The sequence below is a fragment of the Antedon bifida genome, chromosome 1, assembly GCF_963402885.1.
Source record: "Antedon bifida chromosome 1, ecAntBifi1.1, whole genome shotgun sequence".
NCBI lineage: Eukaryota > Metazoa > Echinodermata > Crinoidea > Comatulida > Antedonidae > Antedon > Antedon bifida.
This window is the reverse complement of record NC_136226.1, coordinates 12,484,446-12,507,450: the sequence shown is the minus strand read 5'-3', so window position 1 is coordinate 12,507,450 and position 23,005 is coordinate 12,484,446. Positions and strand designations below refer to the sequence as shown.

General features: G+C 31.5%; 2 protein-coding genes across 8 annotated transcripts in view; one reads left to right on the top strand and one right to left on the bottom strand.

Annotated features, from left to right (window-relative positions):
- Nucleotides 1-286: 286 nt before the first annotated feature.
- On the top strand, nt 287-3,598 carry LOC144837437 (uncharacterized). The gene is made up of 2 exons (XM_078692575.1): nt 287-407; nt 1,453-3,598. Exons 1-2 carry the CDS (start codon nt 398-400, stop codon nt 3,495-3,497), a joined length of 2,055 nt encoding a protein of 684 aa, XP_078548701.1. The 5' UTR covers nt 287-397; the 3' UTR covers nt 3,498-3,598.
- Nucleotides 3,599-6,786: 3,188 nt separating this feature from the next.
- Nucleotides 6,787-23,005, bottom strand: part of LOC144842597 (voltage-dependent L-type calcium channel subunit beta-1-like) — a 69,137-nt gene continuing 52,918 nt past the window's right edge. For 5 of the 7 annotated variants that reach the window (XM_078699048.1, XM_078699074.1, XM_078699093.1 and 2 more), the window contains 6 exons: nt 22,310-22,431; nt 21,683-21,822; nt 19,385-19,488; nt 15,804-15,955; nt 14,360-14,455; nt 6,787-14,251 (listed from right to left, as the gene is read on the bottom strand). In XM_078699048.1, coding sequence (XP_078555174.1) covers nt 13,436-14,251; nt 14,360-14,455; nt 15,804-15,955; nt 19,385-19,488; nt 21,683-21,822; nt 22,310-22,431 — 1,430 coding nt within the window. In that variant the 3' untranslated portion in view covers nt 6,787-13,435. The remainder of the gene's footprint in view (nt 14,252-14,359; nt 14,456-15,803; nt 15,956-19,384; nt 19,489-21,682; nt 21,823-22,309; nt 22,432-23,005) is intronic. The other 2 variants (XM_078699057.1, XM_078699065.1) reach the window with 1 other exon arrangement.

The window sequence follows — 23,005 nt, the reverse complement described above, 5'->3', positions numbered from 1 at the left end:
TTGAATTTGATCATTTATTTTGTCATTTTATATATATTATGAAAAACCTTTTTTTTTTCGTTTTTTTACGGAAGGCCCGGGATTAACTTTATTAAAACTACAAAATAACCTATTTAAACCACAGTTCTCCTTTATTCCTTTCCACAATCCATTCACTCTGAAAAGCACCCTTTATTTCATATAAATTATGAAACAAATAAATTAGCATTTATGATTTAAAATTAATTGATGACTCGGTTCCGCTTCAGTGAGTACAGAATCAACGAAGATTTCGTCTCTCTTCGATCCCTCTCCAACGGAACGCGCTCGAGTAAAAAACAGCCGCTCGAGATACGTATTTTGACAAAAGTAGAATGTTTTTACCTTAAATTGACTGTTGATTACAATCACATCGGTAATGCAAGCAGGTATACTTTAGTTTTACTTGATACTTTTATGTTGAACTTACACAGGGAAGTATTATATAATATTCTAGGTTTTTCAACCTAGCTAGCCTATCTAGGTAGTCACTGAGTACAGTGGTTTCGATCCTGCATTTCACACAAGTGACAAACAGGCAAAGAAGAGCGTGTATCCCTAGGCCTAGCTAGGTAGTGTACGCCATCTTTTTGTACACTATTTATGTTAATGATACATTATTGTTAGATTGTCGTTTTATTAGCTGCATCCAATGGTAATTGTGTCTATTTAAGTTCCAAAATCATACACTTTGGAGATGTGTTTTTTGAATTCATTCTATCTAGCTAGCTACCTAGGTGTAGGAGAGGGTCGAGAGGAGGTCTAAAAAATGCAAATTAGAATGGCTGCTCGACTCGAGCTCGAGATAAGAGTGGGTCGCGCGGAAAAAACGCTCGGCTTGTTGTATATTATTGTTGTATACGATGGTATAGGGGAATCCCCTTTATGCAAATATTGACTGTTTTTGTTTTGTTATTTGTTTTTTTTTTCAATTGCCTTGTGTGTATGGAGAAATAAAGTTATATTATACGGTAATTAAATTACTTACATAAATAGGTGTAGGACTGTAACTGTATATGGTCATAATTATTATAAATTAAATATTATTAATAATAATAATATGGCATGTGCTATATGTAAATTATTATATTGAATTATTATTTTAATATTATTAGAATTATTATTAAAATTATTAATTATTAAAATAGACGATTTCTTGTTAAAAAGTCATGACCAGTCAAACGTAAAAAACAAAAATAACAGCGTTTTCAGGAATTTCAGCCAGCTTCCGTAGCACGAAATTTGTCTATTTATTTAATTATAGTAGTCCTTGTCAGAATGAAAATTATGTAGTATGTATTTGTATTATTGTGGTGATAAACAATGGTGTAGGCTACAGAATGCATTTGACCATTTGTTTTTTGGCAGGACGGTATAGGCTATACTGTATACCCGTATATATTTGGCTAACATTCAATATCTATTTATTTACAGAACCATTTGAAGATCAATTAGAAGGATTAGAAGTAGTTCCAGTGCAAGTGGTGAAAACAGAGAAAGTTGGTGCCATAGGCCTACCAATAAAAGAAATGGAATCAGATAAAATGGCAGAAAAACAGTCAGTTGACGAAGCACCAGATCAAGTTCCAAAATCAGAGAAATTTGGTGACATAGGCCTACCTGTACCAGTAAAGGTAATGGAATCAAGTAAAGTAGAAACAGGACCTGTTGGCAAAAAACCAGAACAAGTGCTGAAATCAGAGCCAGTTGTTTCTCTAGACCAACAAATAAAAGTAATAGAATCTGGTAAAGTGGTACTAGCCAGACCAGTTGATGAAGCGACAGAACAATTTCCAAAATCTGAACCAGTTAGTGATATAGCCCTACCTATAAAAGTAATAGAGTCAGGACATGTTGATCCATCTGACCTACATGGACTAGTAATGGAACAATTCCTAGTTGATGCAGTACCACCAGTTAAAAAAGAATCTGGGCCAGCAGATTCAGAACATATAAAAATAGAAACAGTAGAATTAGTAGACGTACCAGTAGATGTAGTAGAAACAGATCCAGAAGAGGTAGTAGTAATGTTAGTTGAAGAGGTGACCACAGAGCAACAACAGGAGGCACATACGAGTTGCACAGCAGATATGGAAGTTTTTTGCAGCACATCCAATGCACCAGTAACTGTAAGTTTGTCTGATAAAAAGACCAGTTTAGAGGAAACTATTGCCATCAATACTCTGTTAACTGAACTGTCAGCTGTGGAAGTTAATACTTACAAGGTTATTCCAGAGGGCTCCCAACGTCGTAGACCTATCTTAATTGACAGTTCTGGCAATAAGTACAACAGAAAACCAATGGACAAACGTGGTAATTCATCGAAAGTTACATGGACTTGCAATGTACGACGAAAAGGAATTTGTTGTCATGCAAAGGTGTCGCAGGTTGGTGATACTTTTATTCCTGGCAGTCAGCCACACAATCATGTTCGGATTCAAAAAGCAAAGTTAGAAAAACCAGACGAACAAACAGATGAAAAGAAATGTCAACCTACTAGTACTAGGCAACCTAAAAATATTAAATTTTACATGAATGGAAAACAAGTTCCAGCTGATTTTTTAGTTGCTGATGTTGAACTTATAAATGCCCGACATTTGATATTTGCTACACCGGAGCAGTTTCGAGTGCTTAAGAAATCAAAAACTCTATTTGCAGATGTGAGTTGTAAGCTAGTAAGAGCTCCTTTCCAACAGATATTTACTCTCAGTGCATATTTAAAGGATGAAGACAATGTAAAGCCCTATGCCCAGGTATTTGTGGTCATGTCAAGGAAGCAAACCAATGACTACATTGCTGTGTTAGAAAAGATCGGAGAATTAATACCAAAAATCAAAGTGAAAAAAATAATACTTGGCTACGATGCAGAGTTATGGGAAGCTTTCGATACTGTTTTCCCAGACGTTGTATTGCAGGGTTGTGTTTTCCATTGGACAGAATCTGTGTATATGCAAATTGTCAATCTTGGTTTGAATCTGGCCTTTACGATTTCATCACCAGTTTTCAACCAAATAAAAGAGCTTTTAGCGTTACCGTTCATTCCAGCTGAACAGATTCCTACAGTGTTTGAAGAGATTGCAAGCCAATGTGACCAACCACTCTTACCACTCATTGATTACTTCCGGGTAGTGTGGATAAATAATCCCCAATGGCCTATAATTTCATGGTGTGTATATGGAATGGCAACAAGGACAAACACTGAAGTTGAGGGCTGGCATCAAAGAATTGTTCCAAAAGCCAGTATTAATCGTATAATTGGCTTGCTCTGGGAGGAAGCACAGTCAGTCACTCCTTTAAAGAAGCCAATGAACTTTGAGAAATTGACAAGGTTTCAGAAGAAATGCAGAACCACAAAGCAATCCAAGTTGTTTAAATTATGGGCCAAATATGAATCTAAAGATATAACACTTTCCCAATTGCTGAAATCATCATATAATATTAACAATCCTTTAAACAATGAAGATTTTATGAACAAATAAATTTATAACTTAAAAAGTGCATAATAAACTACAACTGTAGCATGGGCAATATCTCAATATCTATAAATGTTTATATTAATAAAGAATACAGTATATTCTAACATTGGAGTGTTTTAATTTTATTATTAAATACTAGTTTTACATCACAATGTCATGCGGCGACTCTGATGACCTTGGACAAAATATGCTTCAGCTCTGTCTACGCTATCAAACTAGAAAAAAAGAAGTGTGATTTGACATCATCATGTCCATATGTGGGCACATCACATTTTTTGTCGCATAAAGTTTGATAGTGTAGACAGTGCTTTAGGTCGTGATTGCAATTCATTAAAAATCAGTTATAAAAATAACTGCATTCAATAAATAGAAACAACCGAACCAAATTTTTGTTAGGACATGGGCTGATATACGAAACAGTAACAAGGCAAACATGTTTTTTTAAATATGCATAATGTATACAATCTCACCTGTATATTTGTGATAAAAGCCATGTGTATTAAAATCCAATTTTGAAGTGAAGATTGCATAGCAGTGCATCCATTTTATTGTTCGTAAGGTTAACTTTTTCATTTGATGGATTTCAAAAGTTCACAATTTAAACCCTTTGTCCCCAAGATCACTTTAGATTAATTCATTCTATATTTTTATGTTTTTAGGTTAGACGTTTTTTCCACTCTTTTAGAGCCTGCAGGTACAACCATTGCTTTATTGTATAATTATCAGCATATCTAATTAAAATTTTGAAATCTAAAATACCTACTTGACAAAGATTATTCTAATTTCCATATGGAAATGTCATTATCTGCGTAGAATTCCTAGAAATGTGTAGTCCCACGCTTGATGTAGTAATTGATAAGACTTAAGTGAATGCTAATGCAAAATTTAATTACATGGCTTCTTTTAAAATACTCCCTTCAAATTTTCTAGAACACGATAAATTTAGACCTAGGCACACTTTCCTACCTCCCCAAGATTCTTTCTGAAAAGTGAATTTTAAGTAAGGAAGGATTTGTAAATGTAAAAAGATTTAAAGAAAAATGGGAAGTATAATAAATGTCAATATGTCGAGTTGTACATGTACATTGTTAGGCATCTAGTGTTCTAAACATTTACTGAATGCTGCAGTAGGCAACTGTGTACTGTACAGGTGAATGTCTCTGTCTAGTGGCATTGTATCTTCATCCAATTTGCATGGTCCAAATCTCTTTCATTCACAAAACTGTAATAATACTCATTCTTATACAGCACTCAATCCATATTAAGCTTCGCATTATTACCCCGGTAATTTTTGGATCAAGCACATGGAAACATACTCCCATTATGCAGCTAGGTACCCATTTGTATACTTGACTGGAGAGGCAAACGTAAGTAAAGTGTTCTGCCTAAGGATACAAGCAATGCAACAAGCATTAGATTTGAACTCACGATAAGTAGTACTACATCTGCCACATTGTACTTTCATAAGATGGTTTTGTTGTCGGTGAATGTTTAATATATCGTTGTATTTGCCTCATAAATTATTCATGAGTCAAGAGATGCATGCATGTACAAAATCAGACTGGAAAAGGACAACTTCAATTCACCAGCTGTTTCCAGAAATTGGTTAGCCTAGAGTGTTACTAGGCAGTGTAGTGGTGTGTTTGATGTAATGTTTCAAATCTTGCTTGATGAATTTGTTTACTTATAGTGTGTGGAGATACTGAGATGGTCTTAGGTGTGGCAAATACAACCAATGGTTATATGTCATACTGAAGTTGAAAAGAGGTGAAATAAAAATGTACAAATCACAAAGCACATGTGTACAGAGTGCAAGATGGCATTAACTATAAACAGAGGAAACAACCAAAGTTAATCTGAAGAAACTTTAAGGATAAAAAAAAACAAAGAAAAGGTAACCATAGTCAATAATAAAACACAAAAACAAGGATTTTTTTGTATAGACATACGAGTGTTAAAAATTTATTTACAATCTTGATAATATAGAGCGAAGCGAAGAGGCTTAGAGAAGAATAAAGACGTTGACAGTTATATCTTGGATACGATTCACATAGCATACAATGTTACACTATACATTGGCAACACTATACATAGATTTAGATAATGTATATGAATGTATTATATATAATAATATATATATATATATTATGTATAGTATATATGAATGGAAATGCTTCAAAACCATGTGGTTTTCTTATCGGGATTTATTTAAGCTGAATGCGTTTTCACTCAGCAGATAACATAACAAAAACATGAAAGAGGAATTCATTATTTATGCTTGTTTATTTCTTTATATATTGTCATTAGTTATGTTAAAGCTTCAACTGTATCGTAACGTAGAATATGCATGCAACTTACAGAAGCTTTTCTCAACAATTGTGAAATAAAACTGAATCAATTCGGGTAAATCTTAAATTTGTACTTAAGTTTTAATAGCAGGGATAATGAACTGTATAAGGAATATAAAGAGAGGAGGAAAGGGTTAAGCCTCATTTTTGCTCCACATAAATACAAATAAATTAAGATATTAAAATTAAAAAATATATAATTATATATAATATATATAATATATCAAACCAACAATAGCGAAATACATAATAAAATACTTCAAACGTATGTTGGTTAATACCTCTTGAAAAATGACCATTACAAAGTCATACAATTTAATTTGGTTTCAAATAGGGAGGTCATAACCAAACCATTTATATATATATATATATATGCAAATCAAGATGCCTATACATACGAAATGATACTCCATAGATGCTATCCATTTACAATATTTTATTGTTTATCTTGGTGAATGGAATTTTGTACTCATTCATCTTGAGAACTTGTGTGTAAAGTATGTTATGTTTAATATAATATTTTCATGTGTATATTTTATCTATGCATTTAAAGTTTAGCCCTAAAAAGGGTTTAACAATCCGGTTTTAGTAAGACTAGGCAAGGCCTTTATCACAACAAAGCAAACGACTAGAAGCTAATACAACGCAATATCATAAAATATTGCGAAAAAGATGAGAAGAGAAAAAGTCGCAGGTTCTGCCATAACACTTTTAGATCTCTCCTTGTAAAATGTAAAAATATTAAAATCAAAAATAGAATACTAATGTGTGTACATTTTAACAATAGTTTTGAATGAGAAGATATGAAAGAAACAAATCTTTCTAAAATATGGATAATAAGTTTATGAATGAGATGTTTACTTAATGATGAGATATGAATATTCATTAAAATGCATAATTTATTAACGAATCGGATACCATCTTAATAAGGAGATAAATAAATATTCATTAAAATGCATAATTTATTAATGAATCAGATATCATCTTAATGAGGAGATATGAATGTTCATTAAAATGTATAATCATTTTCTTTTACAATACGGCAAACACTTTTTTGACCATAATAGCCTTCCATACATTACACCCATTATATATTGTTATGCATTCCATAGAACACAGTTAAATCATTTATTCAATAATTTCCATATTTGTTATTGTTGAAAATAAGAGAAAAAAAATTAAAACTGGTCAATTATGATACATTAACATAGCTTATGTTCAAACATTTAAATGTAAAAGATTTTGAAGTCTATTAGAGTTTGAGGGGAACAGTGATTAATCTGTTTGCATTCAATTTCAGGAAAGTTCCTATGTACACAGAATACCAATATCACTCAGATGTTTACAGTTCCACAAATCTTAATAAATAATTTTTCATACCAACTGTAGTACCTTCTTATGGTCACTCCAAGCACATAATTACATAATAGTTTAATACCAATGTATCATTAATAGTTAGGTAAAATTTTACTGTAACAATAGGCACTTTCGATGCATGCATTACGTAGCCCCATACACTATGAGACAAGCCAACAGTTGCTCATGCTCCTTGCATATCAACTGCTGTGATAGCTTCCGCAACTATGCACAATTTGGGTAGTTACGAAACCTAAAACAACAACAATAACGATTTTAGAGCAGGACCACACTATTGCTTTTTAGTATAGTCTTAGGATCATATAGAGAAGTTTAATTGAAAAATTCTCTATTAACTGTACTAGAGTGTGAACAAACCAAATATCTCATTGTGTTTATGATAGCGGGTATTTGGATTAGTGATGTATATAATAGGCTGCTGTAATTTAAACTTTCTTTATTTTTTTTAATATATATTTTTAGCCATATTCCATTTTTTAAACTACTGTACTGATATTGCAGTATTCCTACTTTTGGGTAAATCATAACATAATGTTATTACATACAATAGTGAATTTAAAAGGATGTCTTAAGTATATTTGGTAATTTGATAATTTGGGGTTATGGGGATAGGTCTCCTGATGGTATAGCCAATTTTCAATATGAAATAAAAAGTTATTCATCACTCTAGTTTCAATTCTATGACTTTTCCTTTCTATAGCAATAAATAATTGAAATTATATAGAAATTGCTTTATATATTATGCATTCTTTTAATTAAGCATTAAAAACATTTGAATGTTTGTTATGAAATAACCAATTAATCTAGTGATCAATATAATGTTTATCAATACACATATATGTGTGCGAGGCCAATCATATGCATACATTATTATACAGGGAGCTTTTGATTTGCGACGACCGACAAACGTCATGTTAATTTATTGTGCGCATGCAGGGAGTGTTTCCTAACTCTGATGGTTTCTAGGTCCAGACAATGACCAACGACACATCAATTGATCTGACCTAGTTAGGTCGTCGGTCATCGCAAATGGAAAGCGCCCTATTGTCTTTCCTTGATACTTCACCAGGGTCAGATTAACATTTTATACAATTTAGAGAAAATTAGTGAATTGAAAACAACTACAGACTTTGTAAAGTTTGTTTTTCTTATACATTAAGCAATCACATGACTGAATGGTTAAGTTAAATACTGTTAAAAAATCCTATTTACAATAATATTATGTATCATCAATATGAATATTATTAATTCAGCATTAGATTCTCTTTATATGGAATTTCCAAAAACAAAATCACACTGAACAAGATTTAAAAAGCAATTGTTTGTGTAGATGAATTCATGCAACACTTTAAATATGACGATTATTATTTTATAACACCCAGTTTTATTGTAATAATTTTATCAGACACACGGTAGCAATAAGCGTAAGTCTACCAGTCGGTCGTGGTACAGTTGGCGACAGAGTAGCCTACCCCGCCCCGCTAGGAAGACATGGTCATTTTTTTTTATTTCTTGAAATTTACTAAAGTGAACACAGTAGATAAGGTGCATGTTATTTACTTATTATCTTATCTAAATGAACTATATTACATGAATCCAAATAGGCAATAACTAACATTATATTTGTAATTGAAAAGAAAAATCAACAATGACCTTTTTTTGTTCATTAAGGACATGGAACAATTGCAAATAACACATAAACATCTATATGTAAATGTATACAAATACACATATATGAATTTATGTATATATATATTATATTTACATGCATGTGTACATACATTATACATATATATGTACATATGTGGTTAGTAGAAGTCTGTGATTTTTTTTATATTAATTTAAGTGCACATAAATATATGTTTTTATTAGAATTTCTTATAAACAGAACCAAAATGGTCTGAAACAATTGCACAAACAATGGCAAAGACAGTGGTTAATTATTATTTAGGAGCGTCATCGTGCTCCTATGAAAACTAAATACAGCAAAATAAAGTACAGTAAACAGTATGACAAAAACATGGCAAGACGTTCACATTATAACAGGCCAAAATTAAAGAAAATAGGGAGAAAATTAAAGCAATCAATACCTCTAGGAATAGAGATTTGTATTCCACAATCATATAGACTACTTATTATACACACAAGTTTCAAAACTCAAAGTAAATGCATTAAAATAAACATTCTAATAAACTAAATAATACACATTATGAATTCATTAAATTTGTTAAAATTGCATATAAAAAGGAATGTGATGTAACTAAACTACAGATATTTTGACATTGTTGGCAAAATACTTTTTTTGTCACATTTTAGGGGGTAAGATTTCCAATCTGGCCCTCTTCTTCAGCATTTACATTTACTGTATATATTATTTTTAAAAGGAAGGCTAAAATAAATTTTATATAATTGATATTGCTTATAGTTTATGGCATTGAACCAATATTACATGTATATCATCACAATTAAACCATACTTTATATGAATTTCTTTTTAATTAATGCAAATGAACATTTCCAGAAACCCCTTTGTATACATTGAAATAAACATTACATTTATATTATTTCTGTGCATAATATAAAAATGAGCAACAGAAAAATGAGTGAAGAATGGCTAAATAGCTTATTTAAATATCAATAGTAGTATAGTATATTATCCACACATGAGCCCAAGTATACTTGTTGCAAGTAATAATTGCATGTCAAACCAAGCTCTCCAGACTAGGAGGTCTGGTTAGTAAACTTATCAGATTCATAAAATTATTATATGATATAATAATGAAAGAGACGGAATCATACTATTGATGTCCATTCTCTGGCCGTTACACAGTACCAACACTAAGAATATTAATTCCATCAGTCAAAATTTAATTTTGATATGGATTTTGAATAAATAATTTTGAACATAAGTTATTCCTTTATTGATAATAATGGTGCAGATAGTATGTTTTATTTTCAAGGAGTATGTATTACTGAAAGAAAAGTCTTCATCCTTCAAACAACAACATGTCTATTAAAGGATATCACAATTATAGAATATTTAACGATAAATCTCAGTAATATTAATCATATAATATTTAGTCATTGGTATAGAATATAGTAACCAAAGTTACTAAGGCTCTATATACAAAATTTTACATTTATATGTATACAGGTTGTACATTAGTGTTGTTGCCTTTACTTTTCCACGTTAGCCGATATATATATCAAACAATACCTAAAACCAGCTAATGAATTATTATATGGTATTCAGCAAACGACGATTCACTTTTTTCATAAATAGTTACAGATCTTAGGTTTTATGACTACCCAAAATTCTTCCCACAGACAAGGAAATGTGGACAATTTGCATAAAATGTAGGATAGGTAGTTTCGTATTGTTAATCTTAAGTAATATTATAAACATACTGCCATGTTAATTCAACCATGTCAACATGCTTCACCATAGATAATTCAAAACCAAAATTAGCTGCTTAGAAATTTTAATAAATTTGAATTGTTGAATACAATTTTTTTTCTTAAGCTATAAGGTGAGGATATATTGTCTATATAATAGGATTATTATTAGAATCGAATATATATGCATACAATTGAATAAATATGCATACAATTGAATAAATATGCATACCATTTAATAAATATGCATACAATTGAATAAATATGCATACCATTTAATAAATATGCATACAATTGAATAAATATGCATACCATTTAATAAATATGCATACAATTAAATACATATGCATAAAATTGAATAAATATGCATACAATTTAATTAATATGCATACAATTTAATAACTGACCATATTGATATATTTCAACATTTTATTATCTTTAATAACTCCAGTTAGGTTCTTTTATAAGACTGTTTTGGAAGCTAGGCCCTTTAGTTGGATTTTTCTGTTAGACAGTCCCCATTAAAAGATTGTCGATCTTAATCTTTCAATTAACACATCTTTTTTCCCTTTAATCTCAGAATGTCATGGATGATAAAAAAAAAATGATCTACATTATCAATGTTTATATATTAAAAAGTTTTTCTAAATTTCTATTTTGGTATTTTATATATTCCACCAAATTCTTCCCTTCTAATGTACCGCCGGCAGTAACAGCTTTACATTTCCAGAGAGTGACCATGTGACATGAAATGGGCTTTCCTCATAAAAATACCATACATTTATTGTATAAATGATAAACATTTATAAAGTGTGGTATGATGTAAGAGATGTAGACATGTTTTGGCGATTGTAATAAATGCAGGCTAATTGCCAAGTGTTGTAAAGTATCACCCTGGATGTTAAAATGTACAGGAGAGCTTAACGTTTGCATTTACTTTTTTTGAAAAAAGGTGTTTTTTTTTTTAACCAGCACCATCTAACACGCACTAGCTGTATACCCACTAAAGGTCACATGATCAACAGTAAAAAAAAAACCTTCTGGAATGCTCAAAGAAACAAAACATTCTAATATCTTTACTAGCTACATATCATCTATCATCTTAAAAACAAAAATTCAGCGATATAAATAGAAAAGAAGAAAAGAATTTTCGTTCTAGTCGGATATCAACCAATCCTCTTCTGGAGACGTAAAGCAGAAAGCACCCAGAAATGGACGGGAAAGCATTTGATAATGTCTAGAATAAATTGTACAAGTGAAGAAAAAATAGCTTTCAACAATCCTCGACTTTCTTCCCCTCTTTTAAGAAGAATAAACATGACATGTTTTGACCCTTGCCATTTATATTGTGCTAAAAGTCTGAGAAAAACATTCAATTAATATGACAATGTCGCCCTCTATATATATTGAAAAATGTTACTCAGTCGGCAATACAAAAATAAAGCGTCAAGAAAATTACACTGCTGATTCAAATACACTCTATAAAATAAACTTGAGAATATTGTTAGATTTACAATAATAATAATCCCAAAATTTAATATTTTATATTATACTTTATACAATGAGATTTGAAGAAAACTATAAATACCTAAAACTAACAATTGCTAAAAGATCCTCACAATGTCACCGGCCATCATGAGGAAAAAACAAACCGCTACTTAAAACCAATCTGAATAAATTAACAAGATAAAAATATGGCTTTATTTCAACCCTAAATTTATAATTGCATCAAATGTGAAATAATTATATTTAAAAGAAGATAAACCTCAGCTTATACAACTATTTCATAATTTTTTTTATCAAAATGAAACCCAAAAGAAACTTATGAGGTTACCAATATTATATACAAATGCTAAAAAATCCCTCAGATGCATTCATAAGATGCGATTATGGTTTTAAATACATATAAACAGAAGTCTCGCTATAGAGTTGTCTTCAAACCAACTATATTATATTTTTCACATTTCTTGGTTTTATTTTTTTTCTGAAGTCCACAAGGAAAGAAACTTCATATAGAGGGAATGAGACAAGGATCTACAAACTACAACTATTATTACATCTACTACTATAAGATATTTGCCGGGTAATGGGGGATTTGCACCGCAAATTCCTGTAGCTAAATGATTATATCATGAACATGAGTTAAGCCAAGTTAGTTGCACACCTGTATTCACACACAAATTGGAGGTCTTGTCTTTGATATGTTTTCTATCGATGAGTCTAGTAGCTAATATTATATTTTGTCAAACTTCAAGTACACTTCAATTGTCTAGTTACATATGGTAAACAGAGGTCACTACAATTTTTCGCGTGAAATGTTAACAAGAATTTGGCCAAACGGAGGTATCGGATAGTATGTCAAGTTATTTTCATACATGAAAATTTTCTATATTTCACAATATCTGCGCGATAACAGGTGTGAAAACGGATTAAAGGTACCTCATGGCCAATTCACTATACCAACTGTTGTACTGCTCTCAGTGACCTCAATATCCTCCTTTTGCATAATCAAAGCTGTGTTTTTATCCTCAATGCAATCAGCTGTTGAATTCAGTGCCATCGGTTTACGAGAAACATGAAGGATTGCAATTTTAAAATATTTCATAGCATTGCACATTTGAAGAGCTTCTTGTACATTTTACATGGAGACGGTTCAGAAAGTGGTGCAGTGACATGCTCCTTCCACGATACCCAACACAATAAAAATTGGCACATGGTCCAAAGGATTTGCATGATTTACGGGTGAGAATATCATAAGAATATCTCAAAGAAAAAAAAAAGAACCTGGCATCTCCTCTGACAGAGGCTTTTACAACCGCCATTATGGTCGGTTGGGATGCGGCCTTCCCATACCCGCTGCAGAGGGTTCTCTCATGCCATGTGGGTCTCCGTAGCGTGAATACTGATCAGGATAGGGTCCACGACGATCGTACTCGTTAACTTGGCCCTGTGGATCCCAGTGTCGGCTACGCCCATTTGGTTGCTGGTCTATATACCTATCCCGATCACGTGCTCGATCTTGCATCTCATATTGTTCATTTCTATTGTAACGGTCACGATCACGGTCACGTGCAATTTCGTGTTCATACCGTAGCGTATCTCGCTCAGAATAGTGCCTATCCCTTGCATATGGGTCGCTTACCCTATCAGGGTCTTGAGTCCGTTCCCTGTCACGGGGGATGCTCCTGTCCGATCTGGGACCACCTTCTCTTCTTGGATCCCTTTCATAATAATGATCACGTTCATATTGTGGATCATAGTTCCTATCTTTCCGAGCATCATAATCCTGATAATAGTCACGACTGCGACTATCCTGCATGGGTCGACGGTCGTTGCGCGGATCCCGTCTGTCTGGCTCACGTGGGCCTCTTTGGTCGTCTCTGTAATCTTGCTGATGGTGTGTGTGTGACTCTCTCATATTGACTGATTCTTGTCCATCGTGTCTGTCTTTGTTGCGGTTTGTATTCGATCTAGATATATTTTGTTGTGGGGATCCATCTGATGGAACGGTCTGTAAAGGTCTAGGCTGTGTGTTTATAGTAGGGTGAGTTGCTTTCCAATATGCCTCTAAATATTCAGCAAGATGCTCACATGCTTCTTCAAGTTGATTCTCATCCAAGATCACATCAAATAAATCCTAAAAATTAAGCAAATCCATAAAACATATAGTCAATTTTACACATTCCAAAGATAGAATAAAGGAACACAAAATTAAATATAATTAATCTAAAAAGAGTATACTTACAGGGCTACACTGAGCAAGTTTGTCAGCAGCGACCATTTGAACATTCATATTTCTACTCTGTGACTTGTTTCGGGACTTAATTAGTCTTTGTAATACCTATATTAGAAAAAAGACAAAAGTTTCACAGCTTAGCAATGCATACATCTAATATTAAAGCACAGTGATGTTCACTATTTTATACTCCTACAACCAAAAGACGTATTAGTATTGTAGATAATGAGAAACAAAATTGATTTTAAGAAACTATGTTACCAAGATCCATTACAATTTTTTTATTTTGTTGTTATTAAAGATGACAATGATGAAGAATATTTTATTATTGTACAATAAAATCGGTCAGACATGAAGCCAATGAACTATAACAAAATTGGCCACTATTCGCTATTCTAGAATTAGACACTTATAAGTGTGTCATCATCACAATAATTGTCAAATTGGCACCATCTCCTATTCATTCAGACTTAGATTTTGGAAGTGTAAATTCTAGGTGTTGCAATTATCCTATCTAACAGTAAAAATCTGTATCCATAAAGTCCACAGGGGTTTCAAAGTTGATCAAGTGCCTACTAGAAAACCTTCAACCAATGGCCTGCTGGGGCCTAGCCTTGTTACACTCAACACCAACACTGCGAACATGCTGCCTTACAAACAGCTGGTTCAACATTACCATCCAGCGAGCTCGTCCAAGCAAGTTAATCACACCAAGAGTAAATGAACCAAGACATTCCTTTTTCTCTCTCGGCCACGAAAAACAGCCAACGAGGAACTCATGATTTCTCAGCGGTGAATGTATATGATTTTAAATTTCTTGTCAGCATGTATTCTATGGCACACGTTCAAAATGTCACGTTTAACTCATTATAATTACATATCTCCATAACTGTGAGCATATGTATTAAAACTAATGTACAATTCTTAGGTAATCTTACATTGTAATTACTAATTTTATGTTTTCAATACAGTTTCTTAGTGCTAAAACCATGAAATGCCTTAATATTTAGCATTTCTTTAATCAAATCATGCAAATTCATGTTATATATTTTTCTTTTCATTTTCAAACTCACTGCAGTGCCTATTTTAGGTACTGTAGTGTTTAGATTGGATATCATAGCACAACCAAGTGTATTCTTACTATCTTTTGGTTAATTTAACTGTACGTTAAATTTTGTGCCACAAGAGGCTGGCGAATGTTTGCCGTTTTATATCTGCTTTAATAAAAGTGTTGTTTGGACCGCTAAAACAATAATGAATGTTTTTTATTTGTTGAATTAGTAGCATATTTTCATTCAATTGAAAGCCTGACTGTCCTGTTGAACTCACTTCTGCTTTGTTAAATTGAACAATCTTTCAACTCATGAAATATTCTCTCCTTAATAATAATCTATGCTAATTTACAGATTGTCTACAGTGTTGGTTTTGTACTGTCTTTAGCTTTGGTACTCACCTTAGAGGAAGATATTTTTAGGTAGACTACAATGGGTGCTAGCGAGGTTTTCTGTAGCTGAGTAGGGTGGTTAATGGTGTCACAATCTAATACAACAAGTTGTAGCCTCCTTGACAATTCAAATATACGATCTATTTCTTCTCGGACTTCATCTTTAAACAAAAACAAGAAAGTATTTTTGTTATTATTTTACATTTAAAAAAAAAATTGCAATATATCCCATGGATGTGAAAATACATTTGAAAATTAAAAACCAATTTTGTGATTTTCCAGCCTTATACTGCAAAAGTTGACCGAAAATTAATAATAGTTTTCTCATCACGTCTATGGAACAAAGCATTTGAAAGAAACTAATAATAGATTCAGCGAAATTCATATATTTCAGAAAATGCAATTACTTCCTATAATGGAGCAAATACTAAATGTCACAAGAAATAGGATCCCAACTAGGGCTTATCAAAGACATAAAAAGCAAAATTCACCGCGATTTAAAACATGCATCGACTTCTAAGGAACACATTATTCAAAATGATGCCAATTATCGTAATAATAGATGAAAGAGGATGAAAAATAAACGGTGAACGCTGTCATGATTTGTTTTTTAAAAGTATGAGTTCAATCAAGGGTCAAAAGGTCAAAATAAAACATTTAAATTCAATTTCATATGCATAAATCAAATTCCCATGAGAGATGATGTGAATGGACAAGAGCAAGTATTATTAACCTACAGTTTAATTATTATAGGTATTATTCATAATTTATTTACAGCGCATATTTTATAAGTTTCTTTCACGTAGATGAAGATAATGATGTTGGTAAGACTATGATGACTGATAACAGTAATCAACAATAAGTAGTTAATGAAAACAATATTATAATTATTGATGACAGTAAAGTAATGATATGATATGGAAAATTCTGTATATGAAGATAATGATAAAGTTGAAAGGATGTTAGCGATAAAGATGATGAGAATGATGTAGATAATGATGAAGTTGAAAGGATGTTAGCGATAAAGATGATGAGAATGATGTAGATAATGATGAAGTTGATAAAGATGATGAGAATGTTTAGAGATAATGATGAAGTTGATAAAGATGTTAGTGATAAAGATGATTAAATGATGTAGATAATGATGAAGTTGATAAAGATGTTAATGATAAAGATGATGAGAATGACGACAATAATGATTGCTATGACAATAATGATGGCATATAACATTTACTGATGTGAATGTGGCTGAAATAATCTTGAAAAAATGTGGGTTTTCATGCACATAGTTTAGCAAACTGATTTACAGTAACACTTTGACCTTTTAAACTGAAATCCCTTTTTGGCTTCCCAGACAAATCACCAAATTTACATATTTATGGTAACTGTGACGCAGAGAATTTAAGAACACATTTTGCACGATAGTTATTTGAATAAATGCTTGCTTTAATTCAAAGCAATCCAATACATTTCTGTGAATATGATTATATAAAGAACAGTACGATACAAATGAATAATTTTTCAAATATCAGTAGTTGAAACAATTATAGTATCAAGTAATTTATTTCACTATACAGTATTCAAAATGATGATGATGATGTATAACAAATATTGGTCATCATAAGTGCAATGCTTGTTTTCCCGTCACCCTGGAATGTTTAAAATGGAATCTTTAATGTTCAGATCATTTTTACTGTATTGTATAAATTGTTACGTTTATTTTTTTAATTAATAACATTTGAATATATAGACCACCAATATCCCTTTATTTATATTATAGTATTCTTATTGAATAATTCTTATTAACACAATAGCCAATTGTTAATGCAATCTGCGTATTAATTCTGCCCCTTATTTAAAAAATCTTTGCCACACCCAATGGGACTATTCTTGTTTATTACGGTAAGGAAATTAGAAAAAAAATGATTAAAGTTGTTCGTTTGATTTGATTGTCTTGTATTTTCAGTTTTTGTAAAATAATTACTATAATATGCATGCATAATGTAAAGAATTGGCATGTTTACATTAAATGTATAATGTAAACATTAAGATGTGTTCATAATGTAAACATTAGGATGTGTTCATAATGTAAAATATTGGGATGTGTCCTTAATGTAAAGTATCGAGATGTTTGTATAATGTAAAACATTGAGATGTGTACATAATGTAAACCATTTGGATGTGTTCATAATATAAAGCATTGAGATGTTTGTATAATGTAAAACATTTGGATGTGTTCATAATAAAAAACATTGGGATGTGTGTATAATGTATAACATCATCATGTTTATGTTCTTGATCTTGATCATCATTAGTTAATAACACACATTACTGGCAAACTGTTATTACTTGTTATAATGTGAAGCCTAATAACATTGTGCAGAAGATGGCAATACACAATATGGTGTGTATAAACAGTATTATTATATAAGAATTTACAGCAATATGGAAAAGTTGACAATTATCACTAGGTCGACTGGTATTTACATCTTTTTAAAGGCCGTTGTAGACATAATACACAGAATCCTTCCTTTTGCATTATCTCATATCTCATCTACATAATTGTTGTGAATAATCAGCTTGTTTAACCCTGTGATATTTGGCTTTTTCAACCGTTGCTATTCCAAGTCAGTGGATAATGAAGCCGAGCATGACCTTTGACACTAGCATGACATTTAAGCAACATGTGAGATCAGCATATCTTGAATCGAACAGCTCTAAGCATTGTATTAACTCAATATTCAACATGGGTTTGCTTTCTCAATAACGCACTAATGTATTAACATCTAACAATACTTTCACAATAGTTTACCATTATTTGTCATGTATACAATTTGAGGGGAAAAATTACTTCATTAATTTAAAGGGAGTCAATTAATTTAAAGCATTATGGTTTAAATTCAAATAAGGCAACAACTTATTTAAATTCAATATTTTATAAATCATTAGCTTTTAAATCATTATAAACAGATGCTTTCCAAAAATGAAATTGAGAGAAAACGGAAATCACATAAAATTAATTTCTAGGAAAAGGAGTTTTTGTTCAATGTAACTCGTCAACATATTATATTTAATATTAATTTCATTTGGATGAAAGTCTTTCTCTATAAAATTGTTTAAATTATACTTACGGTATAAATATAATATGTCATATTTCACGTTAGGGTAATAAACACATACTGTACCAAAAGAATTATCTTTTTTTTCATTACAAGTTTCATACCATTTAATTTTTGTTTTATGTATTGTATTAAAGTCCTATTAATTTTCATTGTGTTTATTTTCGAAAAAAACTTTCAAGATGTAAAAATTACATAGAAAATTTACAGCCTTTACTTCCTATATGCCAAACATAATACACCACTTTCAAGACAAAAGACAAAGTCTTTAGTGATCGATAGAAGCTATTGCTATTATTTCCAATTTAGTAAAACAAAACGAAACTAAGATATCTAGATATGCATGAAAGTATTTATAACATTTACATATGAATATATGATTGGTTATGATTATCAGTGGGTGTCTGTAGAATAGATATACTCATACTTATTTTGTTAAACTTACTTCTCATCAAGATTGTGATAGCTTACCTACTGTGGTAGAACCCCTAGTTGGCAAAGTGTGTTTGGTTTTAGGGTTCATTATCTGTCGCTTAGCCAATGCTATGTCAGCTTTCACCTGAGTTATGCATATTCTGAAAAAACAAAAATAAAAAGTGAAACTAATTTCAAAGACCAATATAATTGTAAATATGGAAGGACAATGAACTTTAATTCAAAATTTGCCTTAAATAACTAATAATTAATGATGAATTATACCATATTTTGCATAAATGGTTAATCTCTGCTGTACTATGAATAATTATTTTGTATTATTTATTAATTGGAAAATTTCATCTTTCAAGATGATCATCACAAATGCCTGTACATAAACTTAAAGGAAACAGAGATATTTTGAATGATAATAGTTTGTATTGTGAATTCTAAAGATAATTAATCGGGAAAGAAAACTGCTAAGAGACAACTCAAAAGGTCAATTTACACAGACGAGCGGTAACGGTAAGCAGAAAACCGCGTAGTTTGTCACGTTGAATCTGTATCTTATCCTGAGCGGAAACCGCCCATCCGCTCCGTGCCGTGTGTAAATGGTCATAAGGAATAACATAGATACTATATTTTTATTGCTGTTACTGCTCGCCTGTGTAAATTGGCCTAAGGATTGGCTATAGTGACAAAACTATAATTATATTGCCATTCAATTGCTTTCACAGGAAAGAATAGGGGTGTTCCAAACGAAGGGTCTACTTTACTTATTCCAGAAAGCAAAATGCTACAATTTTAGCTAGGTTCACATTTAAAATTTAATGTGATCTTAATTTATTATGATTGAAGTTAAACATGAATAAACAAATAGAAAGCGCTGTTGAATTTCTTCATATTGTGTTGTATACAGGGTTGTATAATATACAAAAGCCAATACATTACTATGAATGAAAAATTCCATGGACCTCATGTGTCTATGACCAATTTGGAGAAATGAAAATAATTCAAGATACGAGGTCAGTATTTAGAGATGATGGGTGGTAACAGGTGATGATGTACATTTATTAATCAACTGTGTCACGCGTGTTGTCTAAGAAATATGATAATGATTTTGATGAGGACAATGATTTATGTTGATACTGTATTATTAAATTTTTAACTCCATACATATTATTTTAATAAGGTCTTATGGAAGAACATTAACTAAATATTATGATAAAAAATAATAGTAAAAATAACAATGTAAGACTAAATGTTAAGAATAAAAGGTTGATGTGTCTGGTATTTTATGCCAAATACTGTATTCACTACTTTAAAATATTTGATATATTAATGGCAATGCAACTTAAATGTAAAATATAATAAGTATCATGTTCCTAGTTATATGTTTGAACTAATGAATTAAATCCGTCTTTTCTTAATGTTGATTATAGGCATGACGTGAACAGATACCAATGTAATTTATACGCAACACGGTATAATTATCACCGATGCTAATTACAAGTTCTTCATCTTGTAAAATGAATCGCTACCATGATGCGTCAACCAGGCTCTTAGCTTAGTGTGGATACATTAGAAGTTGCCTTCTTCTAGTTAAGTATACAATAGGGCGTGATGTTACATGAACATACCAGGATGCAGTGTGGATGATTTACACACTGGAATTGTCACATAAAATGCAACAAGTCATTTCAAATGTTGTGTAATATTCAATTTGAACACTATTGCATGAAATCAGAGGTCTACATAATATAGTAGAACCCCTCTTTAACGGATAATGATGATGGATTAATACTTATATTGCACTAAACAGTCTTAAAGCAATGTGGACCAGATATTACACACTAACAACTTTCATCTCAGTACAAGGGGCCACACATGCTTCAACACTACAGCCAACCCATATCCAGGGGACACTCCTATTAAGGGACGCTTGGGTTTGAACAGTGTATCCTTAATACGGGTCACACTGTGTATGAGATTAAATGTTTGAACACCAGGTGAATAATGATAATGCTACTTTTTATGTTCAATATTTAAAATTTGATTTTTGTTTCCTTATGTTTGGGCATAGAACCTTCATCCTGGATAGAATCCAAATACAGTTATACTGTAGTGTATGACAGTTTTTTAACAATTAAGTATTACTGAGGATATCCATACGAGAATTATTGTAATTTATATAATAAATACTAATTTAACCAGATTTTTGGATTCATTATTATGTCGTTATTACGTCATTCTTTGGGTAAACAGTTAGTGTGTAACACTCTGTATTCCACACTTTACCGTACATGTTTAACAAATTTCAAACATGATTGTGTCAACTTTGATGAAATTACCTACCTTCCCTCAAACTTTCGTTTGAGATAATCAAAAAGAGCTTTTTGCATCATGTCAGTAACCTCATATCCCTTCAGTGATGGCCCCACTAACACCAGCGGCCTCATGGAAGGTACCACTTCATAGGGAGGGACGTTCTCTGCCTACAAAACATATAAACAAACGACGTTAGAAATTGAAACAAAATATAAAAAGGTGTGGGTAAAATAAACCAGAAGCACTAGGATATCTTAACCCAATATCAAAAGGTATTTTGGAATCAATGGGCTTACAGTTGAATCATTAGCCAAGTACTACTAATTTCAAATTAGTCTTGATAGAGGAATCTTTGCTATTTTTATTTTACACAAGACTAAATGTTAAGTGAGTGAGTGAGTGAGTGACCAAGTAATACGTAGCCATAACATCAGCAATAAAACATAGGTTGAGTGTATACAAAATGCTCATGTGCTAGTAAAACTTTCGAGACGAGTAGGGGTTACTCCGGTGTACTAGTTCACACAGCCACTGTCACACACAGCCACTACTTAAAAGTAGGTCTTTCATCTGTAGGCCTCCTAGTTTCGTAATAATCAATTTGTTGATTGTGGAACTTACGACAATGAAGATGAATGTTTCTGAATCACTTACTTTCTTAAAAAACTTTCTTTTCTCTTTTGGTTGTGGAGATATCGTATTACTTTTATTGGACATACTAAGAGAGTTTGTCAAAGTTTCATCACCCTCATCTATTCCATTTTGGTCATCCACACCTAAGACAAAACAACAATATAAAGTTTAGTTTTCTGTATTTTAAAATGATGATAATGATGAACTTTAAACATACTTATAATTGTTCTTTGCCGTTATTGGCATGTGTCCATAGTGCAGAAAATTTGAAAAAAAAAAACAGTGCACAAAACTGCCTGATTAAGAAAATGTTCACATTATAGTTACTATATAAAGCATATTCATTATATGCAATATAAATACAGTAGTACTCTACCATATTATATATAAATAATTCACAGAACATCCCATTCTCTGTAGTAGTACTGTAATAAATAAATTTGCTAGAATACACATCTGACTGGCTTAATAAAACCTGTGTTTACAATAAGAATATGTAATAATATGAAGGAGTCTACAGTGGTCACCTCTATACATACAAATAATTAATAATAATAAACCATAACATAATACATATAAACATAATATTAGCTGTCATCATATTGAGTGATAATTGCCATACGAGTCGGTTGTTAAGAATAGTTGGGAAATTCCATGGTCGCAGGTTGAATGAAATCATACATATGCCCATTTGGTAAATTGTATAAAATCTTCATG